The following is a 19,417-nucleotide window of genomic DNA, read 5'->3' on the forward strand; positions in this document are numbered from 1 at the left end:
TTTCTTCCTTTCTTTCTTCCTTCCTTCCTTCCTTCCTTCCTTCCTTCCTTCCTTCCTTCCTTCCTTCCTTTCCTTCCTTCCTTCCTTCCTTCTTTCTTTCTTTCTTTCTTTCTTTCTTTCTTTCTTTCTTTCTTTCTTTCTTTCTTTCTTTCTTTCTTTCTTTCTGTTGGCCACGGGGTTTGAATTTGGGGCTTGGGTACTATCCTTGAGGTCTTTTGCTCAAGGCTAGTGCTCCACCACTTTGAGCCACTGCCCTACTTTGGATTTTCTGGTGGTTAATTAGAGATAAGTTTCTTGTACTTTCCTGACAAGGCTGGTTTGAAACAGATCCTCAGCTCTCAGCCTCCTGAGTAAATAGAATTAAAGGCATGAGCCACTGATATCTGGCCTGGTTGCATTTTTGGTTCTTTTTTCCTATTTTTTTGGGGGGGAGTGGGTCATGGGGCTTGCACTCTGGGCCTGGGTGCTGTCCCTTAGCTCTTCAGCTCAAGGCTATAGCCCTCACACAATACTACTTCAGTTTTCTGATGGTTAATTGGAAATAAAGAGTCTCATGGACTTTCCTGCCCAGATTGGCTTTGAACTGTAATCCTCAGATCTCAGCCTCCTGAGTAGCTAATACTACAGGTGTGAGCTACTGGCTCCTGGCTTTCCTACATATTTTGATCTTTCACCTTAGTGATATTCCTTAAATGTGTATGGAATATTTGCTGCACAAGCTTTTAATGCTGATGCACCAAAAACAGACTGTAAGCGCTTCTTGCATGGGAAGCTTTAATGTTAACTATAAAATGCTCACAGAAGGCCAGTCATCTCCCTGTAGAAGGATTGTACTGTCCTACTCTACAAAGTGAACTCTGCCAGGCTCAGGTCATCTATTTTGGCTATGAAATATGAATACAAATGACATCTGTGTTGGGGGGGGCATTGGAATTCAGTTTTTATGTGCCTTTTAGTTTCTCCATGTCCTTTAATACCTCATAGGTGTGTATGCCTCAGTGCCCACATATTTTTTGGCTTTATAGCTGTGGAATGGAGTTGGCATCATACAAATCTATTTACTGGTGTTAATTTCATGTAACTCTTCCCCACCTTTCATTTGCTAGGCGACCCTGGGTTTGGAGTGCTTCTAATTAAATTTCTATGGACAATACATTTTCATTTCATATGAAGGAGTGGTCCTTTACATTTCTTTAAACTCAGAAATACCATGTTTACTCAGATATCTATAAGAATTCTCTTCAAATTTATTCAGAAATATTGGTCATAGGCATTGTTTCATTCTGGGAGATGAGCTGCCAGTTGATTATCCTAAAATAGTCTATTTTCACTGCTGGTAATGGGGAATTTCCACAAATTATAGTGTTGATAAGCCAGGTGATGGTAGCTTATGCATATACTCCCTAGCTACTCAGGAGGCTGAGATCTGTGGATCGTGATTCAGAGCCAGCCTGGGCAAGGGAGTCTGTGAGACACTCATCTTCAATGAACCACCAAAAAACCACAAGTGGTGCTGTGGCTCAAAGTGGTAGAGTGCTAGCCTTGATCTGAAGAGCTCAGGGACAGTGCCCTGGACTTACATTCAAGCCCATGACAAAAAACAAAGATAACATCAAAGTAGTTGAATAGTTACAATGTGCCATCTGTAGTATTGAGCACTTACAACTAATTTCTTTATTGTTCTTTGCGTTCTATTTCAGAAGAAGCTTGAGAAGATGATGAGCAGTTAGAGATACAGCAGAACTTGGAGACAAATTGCATCCATCATCAATAAAGCACAGACTGAGAAAAGGAGCACTGCATATAAGGCAATTGTAAAATAATCCTTCTGCTCACAGGCCTTATTTTATTTTTTGTTCTAGTTCTGGGTCTTAAACTCAGGGCCTGAGTACTGTCCCTCAACTTTTTTAAAAGCTCAAGATGACAATTTGAGTTGCAGCCCACTTCTGGATTTTTTCCCCCCATAGTTAATTGGCGCTAAGTATCTCATTGTAATAAGAGCCTTGTAGACTTTATTGCCTAGGCTGGCTTCAAACTGTGATCCTCAGATCTCAGCCTCCTGAGTAGTTAGGATTATAGGCATGAGTCACCAGGGCCTGGCATAGCGCTTCTTCATTTTTGTCCATTTTTGGGCTTGAACTCAGGGCCTGAGTGTGGTCCCTGAGCTCTTTTGCTCAAGGCTAGTGCTCTACCACTTTGAGCTACAGCTCTACTTTTGGATTTTCAGTGGTTCATTGGATATAAAAGTCTTACCAGGACTTTAATAACTGGGCTGGCTTTGAACTGTAATCCTCAGATCTCAGCCTCCTGAGAAGCTAAGATTAAAGGTGTTAGCCACCAGCACCCAGCTTTTTTTTTTTTTCCCTCTCTTTATTTTGTCTGTCGTGGGGCTGGAACTCTGGGCCTTGGTGCTGTCCCTGCGCTCTTCAGCTCAAGGCGAGCAGTCTATGGCTTGAGCCACGGTGCCACTTCCAGTTTTCTAGTGGTTTATTGAAGATAAGAGTCTCACAGACTTTCCTGTCCAGGCTGGCTTTGAATCTCAATCCTCGGATCTCAGCCTCCTGAGTAGCTAGGATTACAGGAGTAAGCCACCAGCGCCCGGCTCCAGCTTTTTTTTTTTTTTTTTTTTAGTCTGGTTGTGGGCCTGAACTCTGGGCCTGGGCGCTGTCCCTCAGCTCTTAGCTCAAGGCTAGCACTCTACCACTTGCCATAGTGCTGCTTCCGGCTTTTTTTTTTTTTCTGCTTATGTGGTGCTGAGGAATCACACCCAGGGCCTCATGCATGCAAGGCAAGTGCTCTACCACTGAGCCACCTTCCCAGCCCTCCAGCTATTTTTTTTTAAAGCAATACTTTTTCGATGTTTGAGGTTGAGGCACACTTTATCCATAAATAGGCAAGAAGGTATAGGAAAGAATCAGCAGTATTATTAGTTTAGAAATCCTCTACCACAGCCTACTTCTTAGGGTAGTAACCTCTTTGTAAGGATAAAGGAGAATGGAAATGACATAGTTTTAGTTTAAAAACTTTGTGTCCCATCTGCTAACAGAGCATTCCCACTAGAGAAAAATCCTATGAATTTTCCACACACAGGAAGTCTTGTGCTCACGTATCTCATCTTACTGAGTGTTGAAGTCATGCTGAGGCCAAGCCCTGTGCTTCTAAGGATTAGTGAAAAGCCCTCAGCTAGATGACAGTTCTCACTGAGTGGCAGAAAACACATGCTGGAGAGAAACCAGTGATTCTGGCAAAATTTGATTGAATAGTAAGAAACTTGTACTGTAGAGACAGGTTGGAATATACTCTTTTATAAGTCTCTCAAACCTTGTCCCTTACTATGTAGCTGAGAGGTCAGACGTAGCCTTTATAAATGTAAGAAATGTGGAAATACCTTCAGCCAAGAGTAAATCTTTGTTCATCAAAAAAATCCTATTGTACACAACCCTTGTGACTTTGTAAGAGCCTCCTTTCAGATGTCCCGCTCCAGTCAGAGAATCTGTAGCGGGGAGCACCCCTATGCCTGTAAGGTATGCGGGAAAATTTTCAGCCACAAGTCAAGTCTCACTGAGCATGAGCATTTTCATAATAGAGAGAAACCATTCGAGTGTAATGAATGTGGGAAAGCCTTTAGCCAAAAGCAGTATGTCATTAAGCACCAGAACACTCATACTGGAGAGAAGCTTTTTGAATGTAACGATTGTGGGAAGTCCTTTAGTCAAAAAGAAAACCTGCTTACCCATCAAAAAATTCACACTGGAGAGAAACCTTTCCAGTGCAAAGACTGTGGGAAAGCTTTCATTCAGAAATCAAATCTCATCAGACACCAGAGAACTCATACAGGAGAGAAGCCGTTCATATGTAAGGAGTGTGGGAAAACCTTTAGTGGCAAGTCAAACCTTACCGAGCATGAGAAAATTCATATTGGAGAGAAACCCTTTAAATGTAATGAGTGTGGAACAGCTTTTGGCCAGAAGAAGTACCTCATAAAGCATCAAAACATTCACACTGGAGAGAAGCCCTATGAATGTAATGAGTGTGGAAAAGCCTTCTCCCAGCGAACATCACTCATCGTGCATGTGAGAATCCATTCAGGGGACAAACCTTATGAATGCAATGTTTGTGGCAAAGCCTTCTCCCAGAGCTCCTCTCTCACTGTGCATGTGAGAAGCCATACAGGTGAGAAACCCTACGGGTGTAATGAGTGTGGGAAAGCCTTCTCTCAGTTCTCTACTCTAGCTCTGCACTTGAGAATACACACAGGTAAGAAGCCATACCAATGTAGTGAGTGTGGCAAGGCTTTCAGCCAGAAGTCACACCACATTAGACATCAGAAAATTCATACTCATTAAAGAACTCTCTTGAGTGTATTCAAAATGCAAAAGTAATGGCCAGGAGCTTACACTTCACAGTGTATCATAAAAAGTCATCTTAGTTGTAAAGCACTGCAAGTCAGGTGAACATTAGCAAATGCTAAAATGTTATGGGACAGCAGAGAAATACTGAGGAGAAAGGCATCAGTATGATTTAAAAGCCTGTGCCCAACGAGAAAAGCCTACAGCGAGCAGAAGAGGTAATGTTTGAAACCTGAGGCACATTTCCACTAAAACACAAACCAGAAAATATCCCTGTTGTTGCTATCCGCATACATCTGGAGTTCTTTTCTAGTGTTGTATAGGAAAAATAAGCTGTATTAGAAGGGGAGAGACAAAAATATGGTCTATAAATCATAAAAAAAATCTTGTATTGATAGAATAGGGCAGAAAAGATTGCAGAAAAAGACCCATGCATTTATGAGAACTTAGCATATGAAAGAAATGGTTTTGGGGAAATGAAAATACCCAAAATGTTTGATTAATGGAGGTAATATTTTTTCTAGTAGGGGGAGGGGAGATAGATCATGATCTATATATAAAAGTCAAATCCATGGAGATTGACAACCAAAATAGGACCTTGGAAGTAGAAATAACTCCTTGTAACATTTAAAAATATCATTGCTAGCCAGGCGCTGGTGACTCATGCCTGTAATCCTAGCTACTAGGAAGGCTGAGATCTGAGGATCACGGCTCAAAGCCAGCCCAGGCAGGAAAGTCCTGAGACAAGTTATCTCTAATAAACCACCAGAAAACTGGAAGTGGTGCTGTGGCTCGTGTGGTAGAGTGCTAGCCTTGAGCTGAAGAGCTAAGGGACAGCACCCAGGCCGAGTTCAATCCCCACAACCAAAAGTTTATCTTTGCAGTTCCTTTTGTATGCTCAGGAAATATATATCCCAGAAAACATGATGTGGCTTGACTTTAAGTGGTAGATAAATAGAAACAACTGAAATGTCATCAGGATGAAATACACATCTGTCAAATGCAACAAATGACATCCATATGTCTAGGAGCAAAGGCATCTGAAATGATGTTGCAAAATTACATATATAGTGACTTTGTAAATTTGAATTATATGTTCCTTTATGAAATCTAGTTCTTTATATTGGTAATCGATTCATGTATGTATGTATGTATGTAAAAGTGAGATGAATTGGAAGGATACAGCCAAGCTTGTGAAGGCCTGTGAAGGAGTGTGGGAAGTTGGGTGGGGAGGGACTTCAGTTTTCATAGACTCATTCATTTCTCTTTAAAGACTGCAAGTAAATATACAACCATACTGGCTCATTCTGGATTATGGTATATGGATAATCTTCTTATTTTTTGTACTTTTCTGTATTTTTAAATTTTCTCAAAAAGGGGTTGAGGGTGGGAACTGTACTTGTAGAAATGATATAACTCATTAATTCCCAGTCAGATACTAAACTTTTTATAGAAAATATTTCTAAAATTTTATCAACAATGAGTGGATGACTTGCTCTATGTAACATGAAATTATCTATTTTATTAAAATTAAAATAATGCCAAATGTGCTTCTTTCCTTTTAACGTATGCACTATATTTATGTCCTGGGAGTTCTTAACATTTTACAACATTGAGCTTAAAAAATTTAGTTCTCATTAAACATTAGGGTACACAGCAAACTTCATTGAATATGTGTGTGTGTCTGTATAATTTTTTTTGGGGGGGGGGTGTCGGCCTGGGCGCTGTCTCTGAGCACTTCAGCTCAAGGCAAGCCCTCTACCACTTGAGCCACAGCGCCACTTCCGGTTTCTGGTGGCTAATTGGAGATGAGCATCATGGACTTTTCTGCCTGGGCTGGCTTTGAACCTTTTCTCAGATATCAGCTTCCTGAGTAGCTAGGATTACAGGCTTGACTCACCGGCACCTGGTGCAAATGTTTTATGTTTGCAGTTGCATTCCAAGTATTTTGAAAATTTTTATTTTTTTGTGCCAGTTTTTGGCCTAGACACTGTCCAAGGCTAGCCTTGCGCGAAAATACTCAGGGGCAGCTCTCAGGCCCTGTGTTAAACCTGGCACTAAATACAATAGTTGTCAGTAACCAAGCCATTAAAAGGCAATGAGGAAATTCATAGTAAGGAAATTGTTCTGGAAAGGCTGTGTATGATTCCACATTCTAGGAAAGGTAAAAGTATGAGGTGTCACACCAAAGAATGCATCCAACAATTTGACAGTGACTGAAGGGCTTCGGTAGCAACAAACTGTTAAGGTGGAATTTGGAGAGCTTTCACTGACAAAATTCCATCCAGATACAGGTTTTGGACTTCGGTTCATGGCAGGGACTACACTCCCCAGCAGCCCTTGCGGCTCACGTTAACGGGCGTTCTGGACTACATTTCCCAGTATTAACCACGCAGTAACAGTTTCTTCTGGACAACGTTTCTCAGGGAGAAGGACGAGCTGATAGTTCGCGGTTTCCCTCTCTGGCTGGAGCCTGGCACTTGGGGAAAGTCTTTGCCTTGGTTGGCTTCGCTGCCCCAAGTCTCTTGAAATCGCTCCTTCAGTTGCCTGGTTTGGAGCTGAACACGTGGTGCTGCCTCGCAGCCGGTAGCTCCGGAGCCGCTCTTCCAGGAGGCCTCGGTGGGCTGCACCGGTCCAGTCAGGGGCGGCCCGCGCGTGCAGCTCGTGTCCGGTGGGGTCGGCGGAGGTGGAGCCGGAGTGGAGGCCCGAGCGACGGTGAGGGTGCGGGCCGGAGGGGACCCTCTGCGACGCGGTGAGCGGTGTTTGAGACCGGTCCAGGCCGGTGCCCCGCCCACGGAGGCGGGGCCTGGGTACGTTTGTGACGACACAGCTGGGTCAGAGTGCTTGTGACGTGTGTGGTGACCCGTGTTTTCAGGGATGGTGGACACTGTTGAGTGTTTCAGTGGTGATGGCTGTTGGAGGTGGTGAGACCTCTTCAGTTCTGTGTCTGGGTTCGGTGTTGGTGGATTGTGGCGATGTGGTAGTATTCTGTGGACCTTTGACTGCCTGCCCATGCAGGAGTGGGTAGGACTTGAGCTGTGATGGGGTGGCGTGGGGAGGTGTCCGTTCAGTGTTCCTAGGGTCTCGAACATTGGTCTTGTGACTTCCATGTGGTTGTTACTATTTGTTAATGGATGTCGTTCAGGGGTGTGTGTGTGTGTGTGTGTGTGTTGTCGTCCCCTTGGTGTTGCCCTTTAGCTGGATCTTTGAGCCGAGTGTGACAAGTGTCCACTGGACATTGTGCGGACTGTAGAAGTATAGTTGACAAAGAAGAGTGGTCCAGAATCTTATTTCTGTGTTGTTGTTTTGTTTTTGCCAGTCCTGGGACTTGAACTCAGGACTTGGGCACTGTCCCTGAGCTTTTTGCTCAAGGCTAGCACTCTACCACTTGAGCCACAGCACCACAGTTATGACCTGAAAAGAGCGAGACAATCCATTGAGGCACGGTTAAAGATAACAAAGTTACACTATTTACACAGGAAAGGGGGCCTGCCTTGTCCTGGGCTAGATACCCAGAACCAAGAGCAGCCTCGACCACCAAACCTCCAAGCCCTGCCTTTATTAGTCAGTCTGCAAACCTCCAAACCTTAGACCTCCAGAGCTCCAAAGCTCCAAACTTCCAAATAGGAAGGCTTTTCCTTTTCTTTCCTTCCTCCTCTGCAGGCCTCTCCATAGGCCTGCCCTGCTCTGCCTCTTGCCTGCCTTCTTCTCCTGCTCTCTCTCTCTGCGGCTCTCTCTCTACACTCCCCCACTACTCCCACAGGACTGATGGTTTTCCCCCTAAGGGTTTCCAACTTCCATTCATGCTCCTCCCCCAAGCTGCCGACTGTCCAATCACGTCTTGAAAGCTCAGCATGCCCCTTTCAGCGCCCCTCCAGCAGTAAGTCCTGTGGCGCGGTGACATCAGCCCCTCGATGCTCCACTCCCTCCAGTCAGCCGGGCCACAGGGCCCTGGTGATAATTGGGCCCTGCTGATTACCGGGGAGCCCCCATGGGTTATTACACCACTTCCAGCTTTTTCTGTTTATATGATATTGAAACATTGAACCCAGGTCTGCGTTCATGCTATGCAAGCACTCTATCAGCCAAAATCCCATCCCCCAAGGTTTCATTTTAATGAGAATTTGCCAGTTTGAGTAACTGCTACCTTTCTGTACTGATTTCATTAAGAACTTTCCCTCTAGGATGGGTGCAGTTAAGAAAGGTCTGAGATGCTTGACAGTATCTTCTATCCCTGAAAAGATTTACATCCTTGGATAGAAAAATCCCAGTGTTTGATATTAAGTCAATAGAAATACATATGCATATACCAAAACACCTGAGCCAGAAAATATACAGCAGTATTTTTTTATTATTACACAAAACTAGACAAAATACAAATATCCACCAACAGGATAAATAGAAGTATATACTTAAAATGGAATAGTACAAAATGAAAATACACTACTGCCACATGCAATAATGTACAAATCTTTGAAATGTTCAGTGAAACAGGGCACAAAAATCTAATGTATGATAAAAATACCTAACAAAGTTTAAAAGCATGCAAAACTTTATAAACCAGAGAAATGGGATCTTTGGGGCTATAAGCAACTATAGTGTTTTGGGGTTTTGTTTTTTTTGTTGTTGTTGTTGTCGGTTGTGGGGCTTGAACTCTGGGCCTGGGCTCTGCCGTGAGCTCTTCAGCTCAAAGTGAGAGCCACAGCACCACTTTCGGTTTAGTTTTCTCTTGTTTAATTGGAGATTAAAGTTCAGACTTTCCTACACAGGCTGGCTTTGAACGGAGATCTTCAGATCTCAACCTCCTGAGTAGCTCGATTACAGGCGTGAGCCACCCTCGTCGGGCCCAACTACAGTTTTTGTTTTGTTTTGTTTTTTTGTCCCTTGTGAAGCTTGAACTTGGCTTTGAACTGTGATCCTCAGATCTCATCCAGAGTATCTAGCATTACAGGCATGAGGCACTGGCACCTGGCACAACTACTGTACCACTGGCACCACCTGCACAACTACTGTTTATTATACAGAATGCAATGAGAAGTTGATTGTCAGACATCAGTGGCTCATACCTGTAATCCTAGCTTCTCAAAAGTTTGAAATCCAAGTATCATGGTTTGAAGCAATATCAGAGAGACTCCTCATTTAACAACCAAAAAAAGGCAGAAGTGGAGCTGTGGCTCAAGTGATACCAGCCTTGCTCACAAAAGTTCAAGGACAGGCTCTGAGTTCATGACAGGAACAAAAAAAAGAAAAAAAAAGTTGTTGGGTGTTCAGTGGCTCATGCCTATACTCTTAGGATTAGATGTAAAAGTGGTTCAGAGACAGCCCTAGCATCAGAGACTATCTTCAATGACACTCTATCTTCAATGAGACTATTTTCAATGAACCACCAAAAAGGTGCAAGCAGAGCTGTGGATCAAGAGGTAGAATGAAAAAGCTAAGGGATAGTGCTCAGAGCCTGAATTCAAACCCCAGTACTAGCACATACACAGACCAAAACAAAAAAGATGTTTCAAAAAATGTGGGAATACTGATAATCATTTCAAAATTTATTTATTTATTTTTTTGGTCAGGTCATGGGGCCTGAACTCTGCCTGGGCGCTGTCCCTTAGCTCTTCAGCTCAAGGCTAGCACTCTACCACTTGAGCCATAGTGCCACTTACAGCTTTTCTGCTTATGTGGTGCTGAGGAATCGAACCCAGGGCCTCAGGCATGCAAGGCAAGTGCTCTACCACTGAGCCACCTTCCCAGCCCCTCATTTCAAAATTTGTCTCTGCATGTTATATGTTTTTTTCTTTTTACACTGGAGCCATGCCTTCAGCCCTTTGTTTTGCTTTCTTTCTTCTTTTTTTTTTTAACTACCAATGGGATTGAACTCAGCTCAGGGTTTCCAACTTGCTAGGAAGGTGCTCATATATATACATATATGTTTTTGTTTGTTTGTTTGTTTTTTGGGTCCGGTCGTGGGGCCTGAACTCTGGGCCTGGGCGCTGTCCCTCAGCTCTTCAGCTCAAGGCTAGCGCTCTACCACTTGAGCCACAGCGCCACTTCCGGCTTTTTTCTTTTTGCTTATGTGGTGCTGAGGAATCGAACCCAGGGCCTTGAGCATGCAAGGCAAGCGCTCTACCACTGAGCCACCTTCCCAGCCCCACATATATGTTTTTTTAAGTGAAGCAATTGAATTAGTAGGAACAGTTAAAAGTAAGCTTTGAGTTGGAAAGGTGGCTCAGTGGTAGAGTGCTTGCCTTAAATGCATGAGGCCTTGGCTTTGATTCCTCAGCACCACATAATCAGAGAAAGCCAGAAGTGGTGCTGTGGCTCAAGTGGTAGAGCACTAGCCTTGAGCTGAAGAGCTGAAAGACAGTGCCCATGCCCAGTGTTCAAGCCCCACAACTGACCCCCCAAAAAATAAAAAATAAGCATCATAAGTGATCAACTTCAATTAATTTTATGTTAGCAATCAGTAGTTAAGTGATATGGAACATGATTAAATTACATTAACATGTTTAATCATCTATTGAAAACTAAAGGTTTACAGTCATCTTAGACTTCACACAAAAGATCATTCATTGATTTCCACATCTTCCCCGTTATGAGCTTTCTGATGGACAGTGAGGTTTCTCTTATAGCTGAAGGACCTGGCACACTCACTGCACACATAGGGCTTCTCACCTGTGTGAGTTCTTTGATGGACAATGAGGTTTGTCTTCTGCCGGAAGCACTTTCCACATTCATTACATTTATATGGTTTCTCTCCTATGTGAGTTCTTTGATGATGAATGAGGTAGGACTTCCTACTGAAGGCTTTTTCACAATGAGGACATTCATAGGCCTTCTGGCCTGTATGTATTTTCTGATGTACAGTGAGGGTTGCCTTCTGGCGAAAGGACTTCCCACATTCATTACAGACATAGGGTTTCTCTCCTGTATGAATTCTCTGGTGCAGATTGAGATTTGTCTTCTGACTGAATGACTTCCCACACTCATTACATTCATATGGCTTTTCTCCTGTGTGAGTTCGGTGGTGATCAATGAGGTAAGATTTCATTCTAAAGGCTTTCCCACAGTGAGGACATTCGTAAGACTTCTCCCCTGTATGTGTTCTCTGATGTGCCACCAGGGTTGTCTTCTGGCGGAAGGACTTTCCACATTCACTACAAATATAGGGTTTCTCCTCATTGTGGGTCTTCTCATGAAGAGCAAGGGTTGTCTTCTGAGAGAATGCTTTCCCACATTCATTACAAATGTAGGGCTTTTCCCCTGTATGGATCCTCTGGTGTACAGTAAGGTTTGCCTTTTGGTGAAAGGACTTCCCACATTCTTTACAGATATAAGGTTTCTCCCCGGTGTGAATCCTCTGATGTAAAGACAGGGTTGTCTTTTGGCGGAAGGATTTCCCACAGTCATGGCACTCATATGGTTTCTCTCCTGTGTGTGTTCTCTGGTGACGAATGAGGTGTGATTTCAATCTGAAAGCATTTCTACACTGTGGACATTCATATGACTTCTCCCCTGTGTGTGTTCTTTGATGATCTGTGAGGGCTGTCTTTAGGCGGAAGGATTTACCACAATCATTACAGACAAAGGGTTTCTCTCCTGTGTGAGTTCTCTGGTGGTCAATGAGGTAGGCTTTCCTTCTGAATGCATTTCCACACTGATGACACCGATAGGGCTTTTCTTCTGTGTGAATTCCCTGATGGAGAATCAATACTGACTTCCTGCAAAAGGATTTCCCACATTGAATGCACATATGTTTTCTTTCAATATTGTTTGCTCTTCTCTCTCTATTATATAGTCTGTTATGTGGGTGTAAGCCTCCCTTTTTAAGGAATGTTTTCTCACAGTCATCATATGCAAATGACTGGGCCACTGTCATTATCTTCTGATACTTTGGAAACGTGTCATTATGACAAAAAGCCCTGCCACTATGATTATGAGACTTGACTTCAGAATGAGTTGTCTCTCCCTTAGTATAAATGGATGATTTCCCATACCTGTTAGACTCAGTAAACCTCTTTCTTTCAGGACTTAGGTTGCTGATTAGTTCTGAGACATTTTCCAGAACCTTTCCATGAGAGGTAAATTCTGGAGGTGGAGCTTTTGAATGGGCAGGCTTTCCCACTAGAGGAAAGGTCTTTTCATATATGTTACTCTTGTCCTTCATCATTCTTTTGTGGTTAATGCATATAACTGATCTAGAATAGTTATGTTGGTGCTCCTTGAATTCCATTAAAAAGTCTTCAGCTTTCCAGTTTTCTTCTAGGGAAAGACAAACAAAACCTCTGTGCTTTAATATGAAAAGAATAAAAATAAGCAATGACTACTACCAATCCTTCTATACCCACCAAATTTCACAGAGAAATAAACCAAGAAGTTACAGAATAGTGGAAGATGGATGGATGATTGGAAAAACATTCAGAAACAATTAACTGACTCTGCCAAGTCCATTAAACTGTGAATTAAGAGGACAAAAAAAATTAGAAGAGGGCTGGGAAGGTGGCTCAGCAATAGAGCGCTTGCCTTGTATGCATGAGGCCCTGGGTTCAATTCCTCAGCACCACATAAGCAAAAAAAAAAAAAAAGCCGAAAGTAGTACTGTGGCTCAAGTGGTAGAGCGCTAGCCTTGAGGTGAAGAGCTGAGGGACAGCGCCCAGGCCCAGAGTCGACCGGACCCCTCCCCCCAAAAAAAAATTAGAAGACATGTTTACTCAGAGAAATATTCGAGGCAGAATGGAGATCATCTATGTTTTTTGTTTTTGTTTTTTGGTTGGTCATGGGGCTTGAACTCTGGGCCTGAACGCTGTCCCTCAGCTCAAGGCTAGCACTCTACCACTTGAGCCACAGCACCACTTCGGTTTCGAGTGGTTTATTGGAGATAAGAATCTCATGGACTTTCATGCCCGGGATGGCTTTGGCTTTGAACCATAATCCTCAGATCTCAGCCTCCTGAGTAGCTAATCTTTAAGTATAAACTATATATAATTAAGTATAAACTATATATAATCAGGCATCAGCCTGAGTCCATGAGACTCTTTTTTTTGTTGTTGTTGGTCGTGGGGCTTGAACTCCGGGCCTGGGAGCCCTCAGCTCTTTAGTTCAAGGCGAGCGCTCTACCACTTGAGCTACAGCGCCACTTCCGGTTTTCTGGTGGTTTATTGAGATAGAAGTCTCACGGTCTCTCCTGCCAGGGCTGGCTTTGAACCGCAATCCTCAGATTTCAGCCTCCTGAGTAGCTAGGATTACAGGCGTGAGCCCGGCTTCCATGAGACTCTTATCTCCAATAAACCATTAGAAAACCGAGAGTGGCTCTGTGGCTCAAGCAGTAAGCTTGCCTTGAGCTGAAGAGTGCAGGGATAGCGTCCAAGCCCAGAGTTCAAGCCCCACAACCGGCCAAAACAACAATAACAACAAAATCAGGCATCAAATTCTATGAACATATCCAAGAACTCTGTGTATGCGTATGCATACACTACTGCCAATAGATAGCAAGGAGTTGAGAAAGGGAAAGATTCAAGGAAAAGTTCATAGAAAATAAATCTTGAGAGTAAAAGGAAGAACTACATAACGTGAAACATCTTTATAGGAAAACTCTACAAAAAAGCATGAATCCATTTTTACATGAAAGAAACTTACCTAAGCAGGCATGACCTGTAAATGCTGTCCATGGCTCTTCCCCTCGCTCCAGTTTGAGGATCACATCAGGTTTGGTCAGGTCACACCCTGATAAGGGATAAGAAGACTTTTTAGCTGGTTAAGGTTCAATATCTCAAAGATGGCCAGGTGTTAGTGGTTCGTGCCTGTAATCTTAGCTACTGAGGAGTCTGAGATTTGAGGATTGTGGTTTGAAGCCAACCCCAGCAGGAAAGTTTGTGAGACTCTTCCGGTAACCAGCAAGAAGCTGGAGGTGAAGCTGTGGCTCAAATGCTGCCCCTTAAGTAAAAAATAAGGGACAGCAGTCAGGGCCTAACTTCAAGTTCCAGTACTAGCACTGTCCCCCCTCCAAAATAAAAAAAGTCTGAAAGATAAGTAGATATAGCTGGGATATAGCTAATCAGAAGAGTTAGCAGAGATGGAGTTAGATGTTTGGGTAATATAGATGATGGTTTTCATTTGTTATAAAAATAAACTCAGGCCGGGTACTGGTGGCTCACGCCTGTCATCCTAGCTACTCAGGAAGCTGAGATATGAGGATCATGGTTCAAAGCCCAGACAGTAAAGTTCTTGAGATTCTTATCTCCAATAAACCACTAGAAAACCAGAAGTGAGGGCTGGGAAGGTGGCTCAGTGGTAGAGTGCTCGCCTTGCATGCTTGAGGCCCTGGGTTCGATTCCTCAGCACCACATAAGCAGAAAAAAAAAAGCCAGAAGTGGTGCTGTGGCTCAAGTGGTAGAGTGCTGGCCTTGAGCTGAAGAGCTGAGGGACAGCACCCAGGCCCAAAGTTCAGGCCCCATGACCAGACCCAGAAAAAAGAAAAGAAAAAGGAAACTGGAAGTGGCACTATAGCTCAAGCAGTAGAGCGCTTGCCTTGAGCTGAAGAGCACAGGGACAGCGCCCAAGCACAGAGTTCAAGCCCCACGACCGAAAAATAAACAAACTCAGGACTGGGAATGTGGCATAGTGGTACAGTGCTTGCCTAGCATGCATGAAGCCCTGGGTTTGATTCTTCAGTACCACATAAACAGAAAAGGCTGGAAGTGGCACTATGGCTCAAGTGGTAGAGGGGTAGCCTTGAGCAAAAGAAGCTCAGGGACAGTGCACAGGCCCTAAGTTCAAGCCCCAGGTCTGGCAAAAATAAATAAAATAAAAAGTAAACTCAGCACCAGGTAAGTGAATATATCACTTTTTCACCCCTGAAACTCAAATCACACTAGGAGAGAGAATGAATGCTGAAAGAGTAATCAAGAGAATCTCTCACCAAGTGTGGTGGTAATATCTGTTGCCCTAGCTATCAGGACATATAGGAGGAGAGAGCTGGAAAACTGTTTGTGACCAGCCTGAGAAAAATAGTAAGACCCCATTTCAAAACAAAGTACAAACAACAGGACTGGTGTATTCAAGTATTAGGAAGGTTTGCCTAGCCTGTGTTAGACCCTGGTCCCAAGTTCCACACACACACACACAAAAACACTTTTCTGCCTGGGAAGAAAGTCCCTTTGAGATTCATCTCCAATTACCACTCAAGATATGGAAGTGGTACTGTGGGTCAAGTGGTAGAGTGCCAGCCTTCAGCACAAAGAGGTTCAGAGACAGCTCCCAAGCCCTGAGTTCTGGCACCACAACCAACAAGAACAACAAATTTCTTACCCACAGAGATGAGGTGGCAATAGTTTTCCAACATCACCTCCATATATAGAGTCTTCTGAGCAGAATCTAAGTGCTGCCACTCCTCCCGAGTAAAGTCCACAGTCACATCCTTAAAGGACAGGAGTCTCTGTAGTACAGGATTAGAATTGAAGATAGAACAGGGTGACTACACTTTGGGGACCACTGTTGGCCTGCTACTTGGAGACATTCGATGAAAACTTGTATAGGAAGCCTGGCGTCGGTGGCTCATGCCTATAATCCTAGCTTCTAAGGAGGCTGAGATCTGAGGATCAGAGTTCAAAGCCAACCTGGGTAAGAAAGTCCATGAGACTCATCTCCAGTAAACTACCAGAAAATCAGAAGTGGTGCTGTGTATCAAGTGGTAGAGCGCTGGCCTTGAGCTGAAGAGCTGAGGGACAGCACTCAGGCCCAGAGTTCAAGCCCCACGACCGACCAAAAAAAAAAAAGCCAAAGATGAAAAGAGGTTAAAAGAAAAGGACAGGAAAAGACACAATTTTCTACTTAGCATTGGAAAGCTGGGGTGGGTAGAGATATGTTAGCACAGACTTTGAGATTGTGGATGTAGCTCAGTGTAGAGTGCTTTACAAAGTTATGAATCAAAAAAATATAATTGCTGAAATGTTGAGTGAACTCCTAGATAGTATCCTGCAAACAGTCTAGTTAAATAGATTAGGAAAAACAGTATATAAAAAAGATCAACAGTACTTCCTACATATACTAGATAACAAGGACATATAAAAAACTTAAAGATGAACTGAAACCTCTTTGTACAACTAAACAGTAAAATAAATGAAGAGAACAAATTAAGACAGTGAAGCAGCGCTGGTTGCTCGTTTGTAATCCTAGCTATTCATGAGGCTGAGCAGAAAAGTTCACAATTATCAACCATCAAAATGAAGATGTGGCTCAAATAGTTTGCTAGCTGAAAGTACAAAGGCCATGGCAAGGGCTTGAGGCCCTAGTTCAAACCCCAGAACCAAATACAAAATTAAATGAAATAAAAACCTAGGAGCAAATCTGTAATACAATCAATGTACCAGGAAAGATGGAATTGGAAGGCCACAGATTTTTAGGAACTATGACTAAGACTGAAGGAGCACAGAGTAGAACTAGGATTCTCATGTCTTTGTGCAAGTTAAGGCCTCAAAGCCTCGAGTATTAGCTAATAGCACTCCCAAGTTTTACCTCCATCTTCACTCAGATCTGTTGCTACGACAAAGGCTTAGCAACAGACAAAAATGTCTTTTTACATTTTATTTGCATAAAACAGGTAAATTTGCTAATGTATTTTTATCAATTCAAGGAAATATATTTTTATCCTAGCATAGTTTTTGGAAGAGACTGAGTAAGGAAAAAATGAAGACCAGTTTTCTGAACGGGAAGATTGCTGAGAGGATTTAGGACAAGAAAGGCAAATACCCAAATTGCCTTTAAAAAAACAAAACCAAGAATCTTTCACAAAGGATAACTATCACCTTACCTGAGCCATGGTTTTGAGATCTGCAAGAGATGACCAGCCTTGCCTTTGGGCTCCTCTTTAGAAAAGGGGCAGTTCCTACAAGGGCAAAGCCAAACCAGGAAAGAAACCACATGAGACTACAAGCACCTTATGCCTTTCTTGTGACTTACAGTTAACCTCAGTTCAAATTACCTCTGCTGGGGGCACTGGGGGTTCATGCCTGTAATCCTAGCTACTCGGGAGGCTGAGATCTGAGGATCGCAGTTCAAAGCCAGCCCGGGCAGGAAAGTCTGTGAGACTCATCTCCAATAAACCACTCAGAAAAGCGAAGTGGCGCTGTGGCTCAAGTGGTAGAGCGCTAGGCTTGAGCTGAAGAGCTGAGGGACAGCACCCGGGCCCAGAGTTCAAGCCCCATGACCAACAAAAAATACCTGTCCCTGGGCTGGGAATGTGGCTTAGTGGTACAGTGCTTGCCTAGCATGCATGAAGCCCTGGGTTTGACTCCTCAGTACCATATAAACAGAAAAAGCTAGAAGCGGCTCTGTGTCTCAAGTAGTAGAGTGGTAGCCTTGAGCAAAAGAGGCTCAGGGATTGTGCCCAGGCCCTGAGTTCAAGCCCCACCACTGGCCAAAGAAACAAACAACCTGCCTCCCCCTCAATGAGAAACATTACTGACATGAACATTTTTCTATTTGCCTAATAAATTGTGATTCTAATTTTTAGTTTTCTAAGATAAGATAGCATCTTGTCTCTAGTTGTTTTTTTTTTTGGTTTTTTTTTTTTGGGTCCGGTCATGGGGCCTGAACTCTGGGCCTGGGCGCTGTCCCTCAGCTCTTCCGCTCAAGGCTAGCGCGCTACCACTTGAGCCACAGCACCACTTCCGGCTTTTTTCTTTTTGCTTATTTGGTGCTGAGGAATGGAACCCAGGGCCTCAGGCATGCAAGGCAAGCGCTCTACCACTAAGCCACCTTCCCAGCCTTGTCTCTAGTTCTTGACTGTCAATAGGCAATCTGGTTTTTAAAATTAGGTTATTTTCTAGATTATTACTATATCTTTTATAAAAGAAGAAAATTCTTTTGCTTATGGTATAAGTTAGAAGTTTTTATAGTTTCTCATGTGACTTTTTCTCATGAGAAACTACAAAGGATAGAGCAAGTCCTTGAATTTGACACCCAAAGCTGCAACAAGGTAGGCAGGTTTTTAAAAGATATTTAGGAGCTAAGGATATAGCTCAGTAGTAAAGTCTTTGTTTACTATGTACAAAGGTCCAAGATCAATCCCTAGCACCAAATAAACAAATTTAAAAAATTGTTTGCTCCTTAGATTAGTGCCAGATATTCAATAATCTGTTTTATACTTCCACCTTCCAGCAAAACCACTATCTTAGCCAGGTGCTGCAGGTGGCTCACGCCTGTAATCCTAGCAACTCAAGAGACTGAGATTTGAGGATCATGGTTCCAAGCCAGCCTGGGCAAAAAAGTCTCCAGGAGACTCTTACTCCAATTAACCACTCAAAAAACAGAAGTGGCACTATGGTTCAAGTGGTAGAGCACTAGCCTTGAGCACAAAGAGGCTCAGGGATAGTGCACAGACCCTGAGTTCAAGCCCCACAACGGACTAACAAAACAACCCTCAAACTCCCTCACCCCCCCCAAAAAAAAAACAGGGCTAGGAAGGTGGCTTAGCGGTAGAGTGCTTGACTAGCATGCATGAAGCCCTGGGTTCCATTCCTCAGTGTCACATAAACAGAAAACGCCAGAAGTGGCACTGTGGCTTAAGCGGTAGAGGCTAGCCTTGAGCAAAAGAAGCTAGGGACAGTGCACAGACCCTCAATTCAAGCTCTAGGACTGGCAATAAATAAGAAGAAAGCTCAGGAGCTGGGAAGGTGTCTCGGTGGTATTACAGGCATGAGCACTGGCACATGGCTAAAGGTAAGTAATTCTTACCTGAGAAGACCATGAAGCCATGGATGGAGGCTGTTTGTGTTGTTTTGGATCCTATCCAAGAAGAGTGACTGTATAACTGAGATCCATCAGAGCAGGTGGGCAGTGCATGCTGGGAACAGTGGGTGGAGGAGACACTGTGCCCATGACAAGGAAGGTATATCTGCAGGTTCCCAGAAGTAGGTTCCCAATATAACTTCCCAATAGCAAGTTCTCAGAAGGTAAAAGGCAGGACTTATACATTACAGCATCACTAGTTCTGTTGACTTCAACTTGTCCTGATTTTGGATTTTTCTCTTTCCCAGTACCTAATCCATTGGAGCTGGAGACTACTCACCTATAGG

At 43.4% G+C, this 19,417-nt stretch overlaps 2 protein-coding genes and 1 long non-coding RNA gene across 5 annotated transcripts in view; 2 read left to right on the forward strand and 1 right to left on the reverse strand.

Annotated features, from left to right (window-relative positions):
- LOC105993132 overlaps positions 1 to 2,086 on the forward strand; it is an 18,939-nt gene extending 16,853 nt beyond the window's left edge. The window contains exon 3 of the long non-coding RNA XR_001175435.1: positions 1,701 to 2,086. This is a non-coding gene — a long non-coding RNA (uncharacterized LOC105993132). The remainder of the gene's footprint in view (positions 1 to 1,700) is intronic.
- Positions 2,087 to 2,803: 717 nt separating this feature from the next.
- On the forward strand, positions 2,804 to 5,044 carry Znf146 (zinc finger protein 146). Its single transcript, XM_013026252.1, has one exon. The coding sequence runs from the start codon at positions 3,471 to 3,473 to the stop codon at positions 4,344 to 4,346; it is 876 nt and encodes a 291-aa protein (XP_012881706.1). The 5' UTR covers positions 2,804 to 3,470; the 3' UTR covers positions 4,347 to 5,044.
- Positions 5,045 to 10,833: 5,789 nt separating this feature from the next.
- The window catches only part of LOC105993073 (zinc finger protein 567), a 130,312-nt gene continuing 121,728 nt past the window's right edge, over positions 10,834 to 19,417 (reverse strand). The window contains exons 1-3 of one of the 3 annotated variants that reach the window (XM_013026209.1): positions 15,651 to 15,726; positions 13,980 to 14,066; positions 10,834 to 12,064 (exon numbers count right to left, since the gene is read on the reverse strand). In XM_013026209.1, coding sequence (XP_012881663.1) covers positions 10,909 to 12,064; positions 13,980 to 14,011 — 1,188 coding nt within the window. In that variant the 5' untranslated portion in view covers positions 14,012 to 14,066; positions 15,651 to 15,726 and the 3' untranslated portion in view covers positions 10,834 to 10,908. Of the gene's footprint in view, positions 12,634 to 13,979; positions 14,067 to 15,650; positions 15,727 to 16,211; positions 16,217 to 19,417 lie in introns of those variants that run through there. The other 2 variants (XM_013026206.1, XM_013026208.1) reach the window with 2 other exon arrangements.

This window comes from Dipodomys ordii, unplaced genomic scaffold (genome assembly GCF_000151885.1).
Source record: "Dipodomys ordii isolate 6190 unplaced genomic scaffold, Dord_2.0 Scaffold92, whole genome shotgun sequence".
NCBI classification, from domain to species: Eukaryota; Metazoa; Chordata; class Mammalia; order Rodentia; family Heteromyidae; genus Dipodomys; species Dipodomys ordii.

Coding starts and splice junctions, on each gene's coding strand:
- Znf146 (XM_013026252.1), top strand. CDS start 3,471: ATGTCCCGCTCCAGTCAGAGAATCTGTAGCGGGGAGCACCCCTATGCC.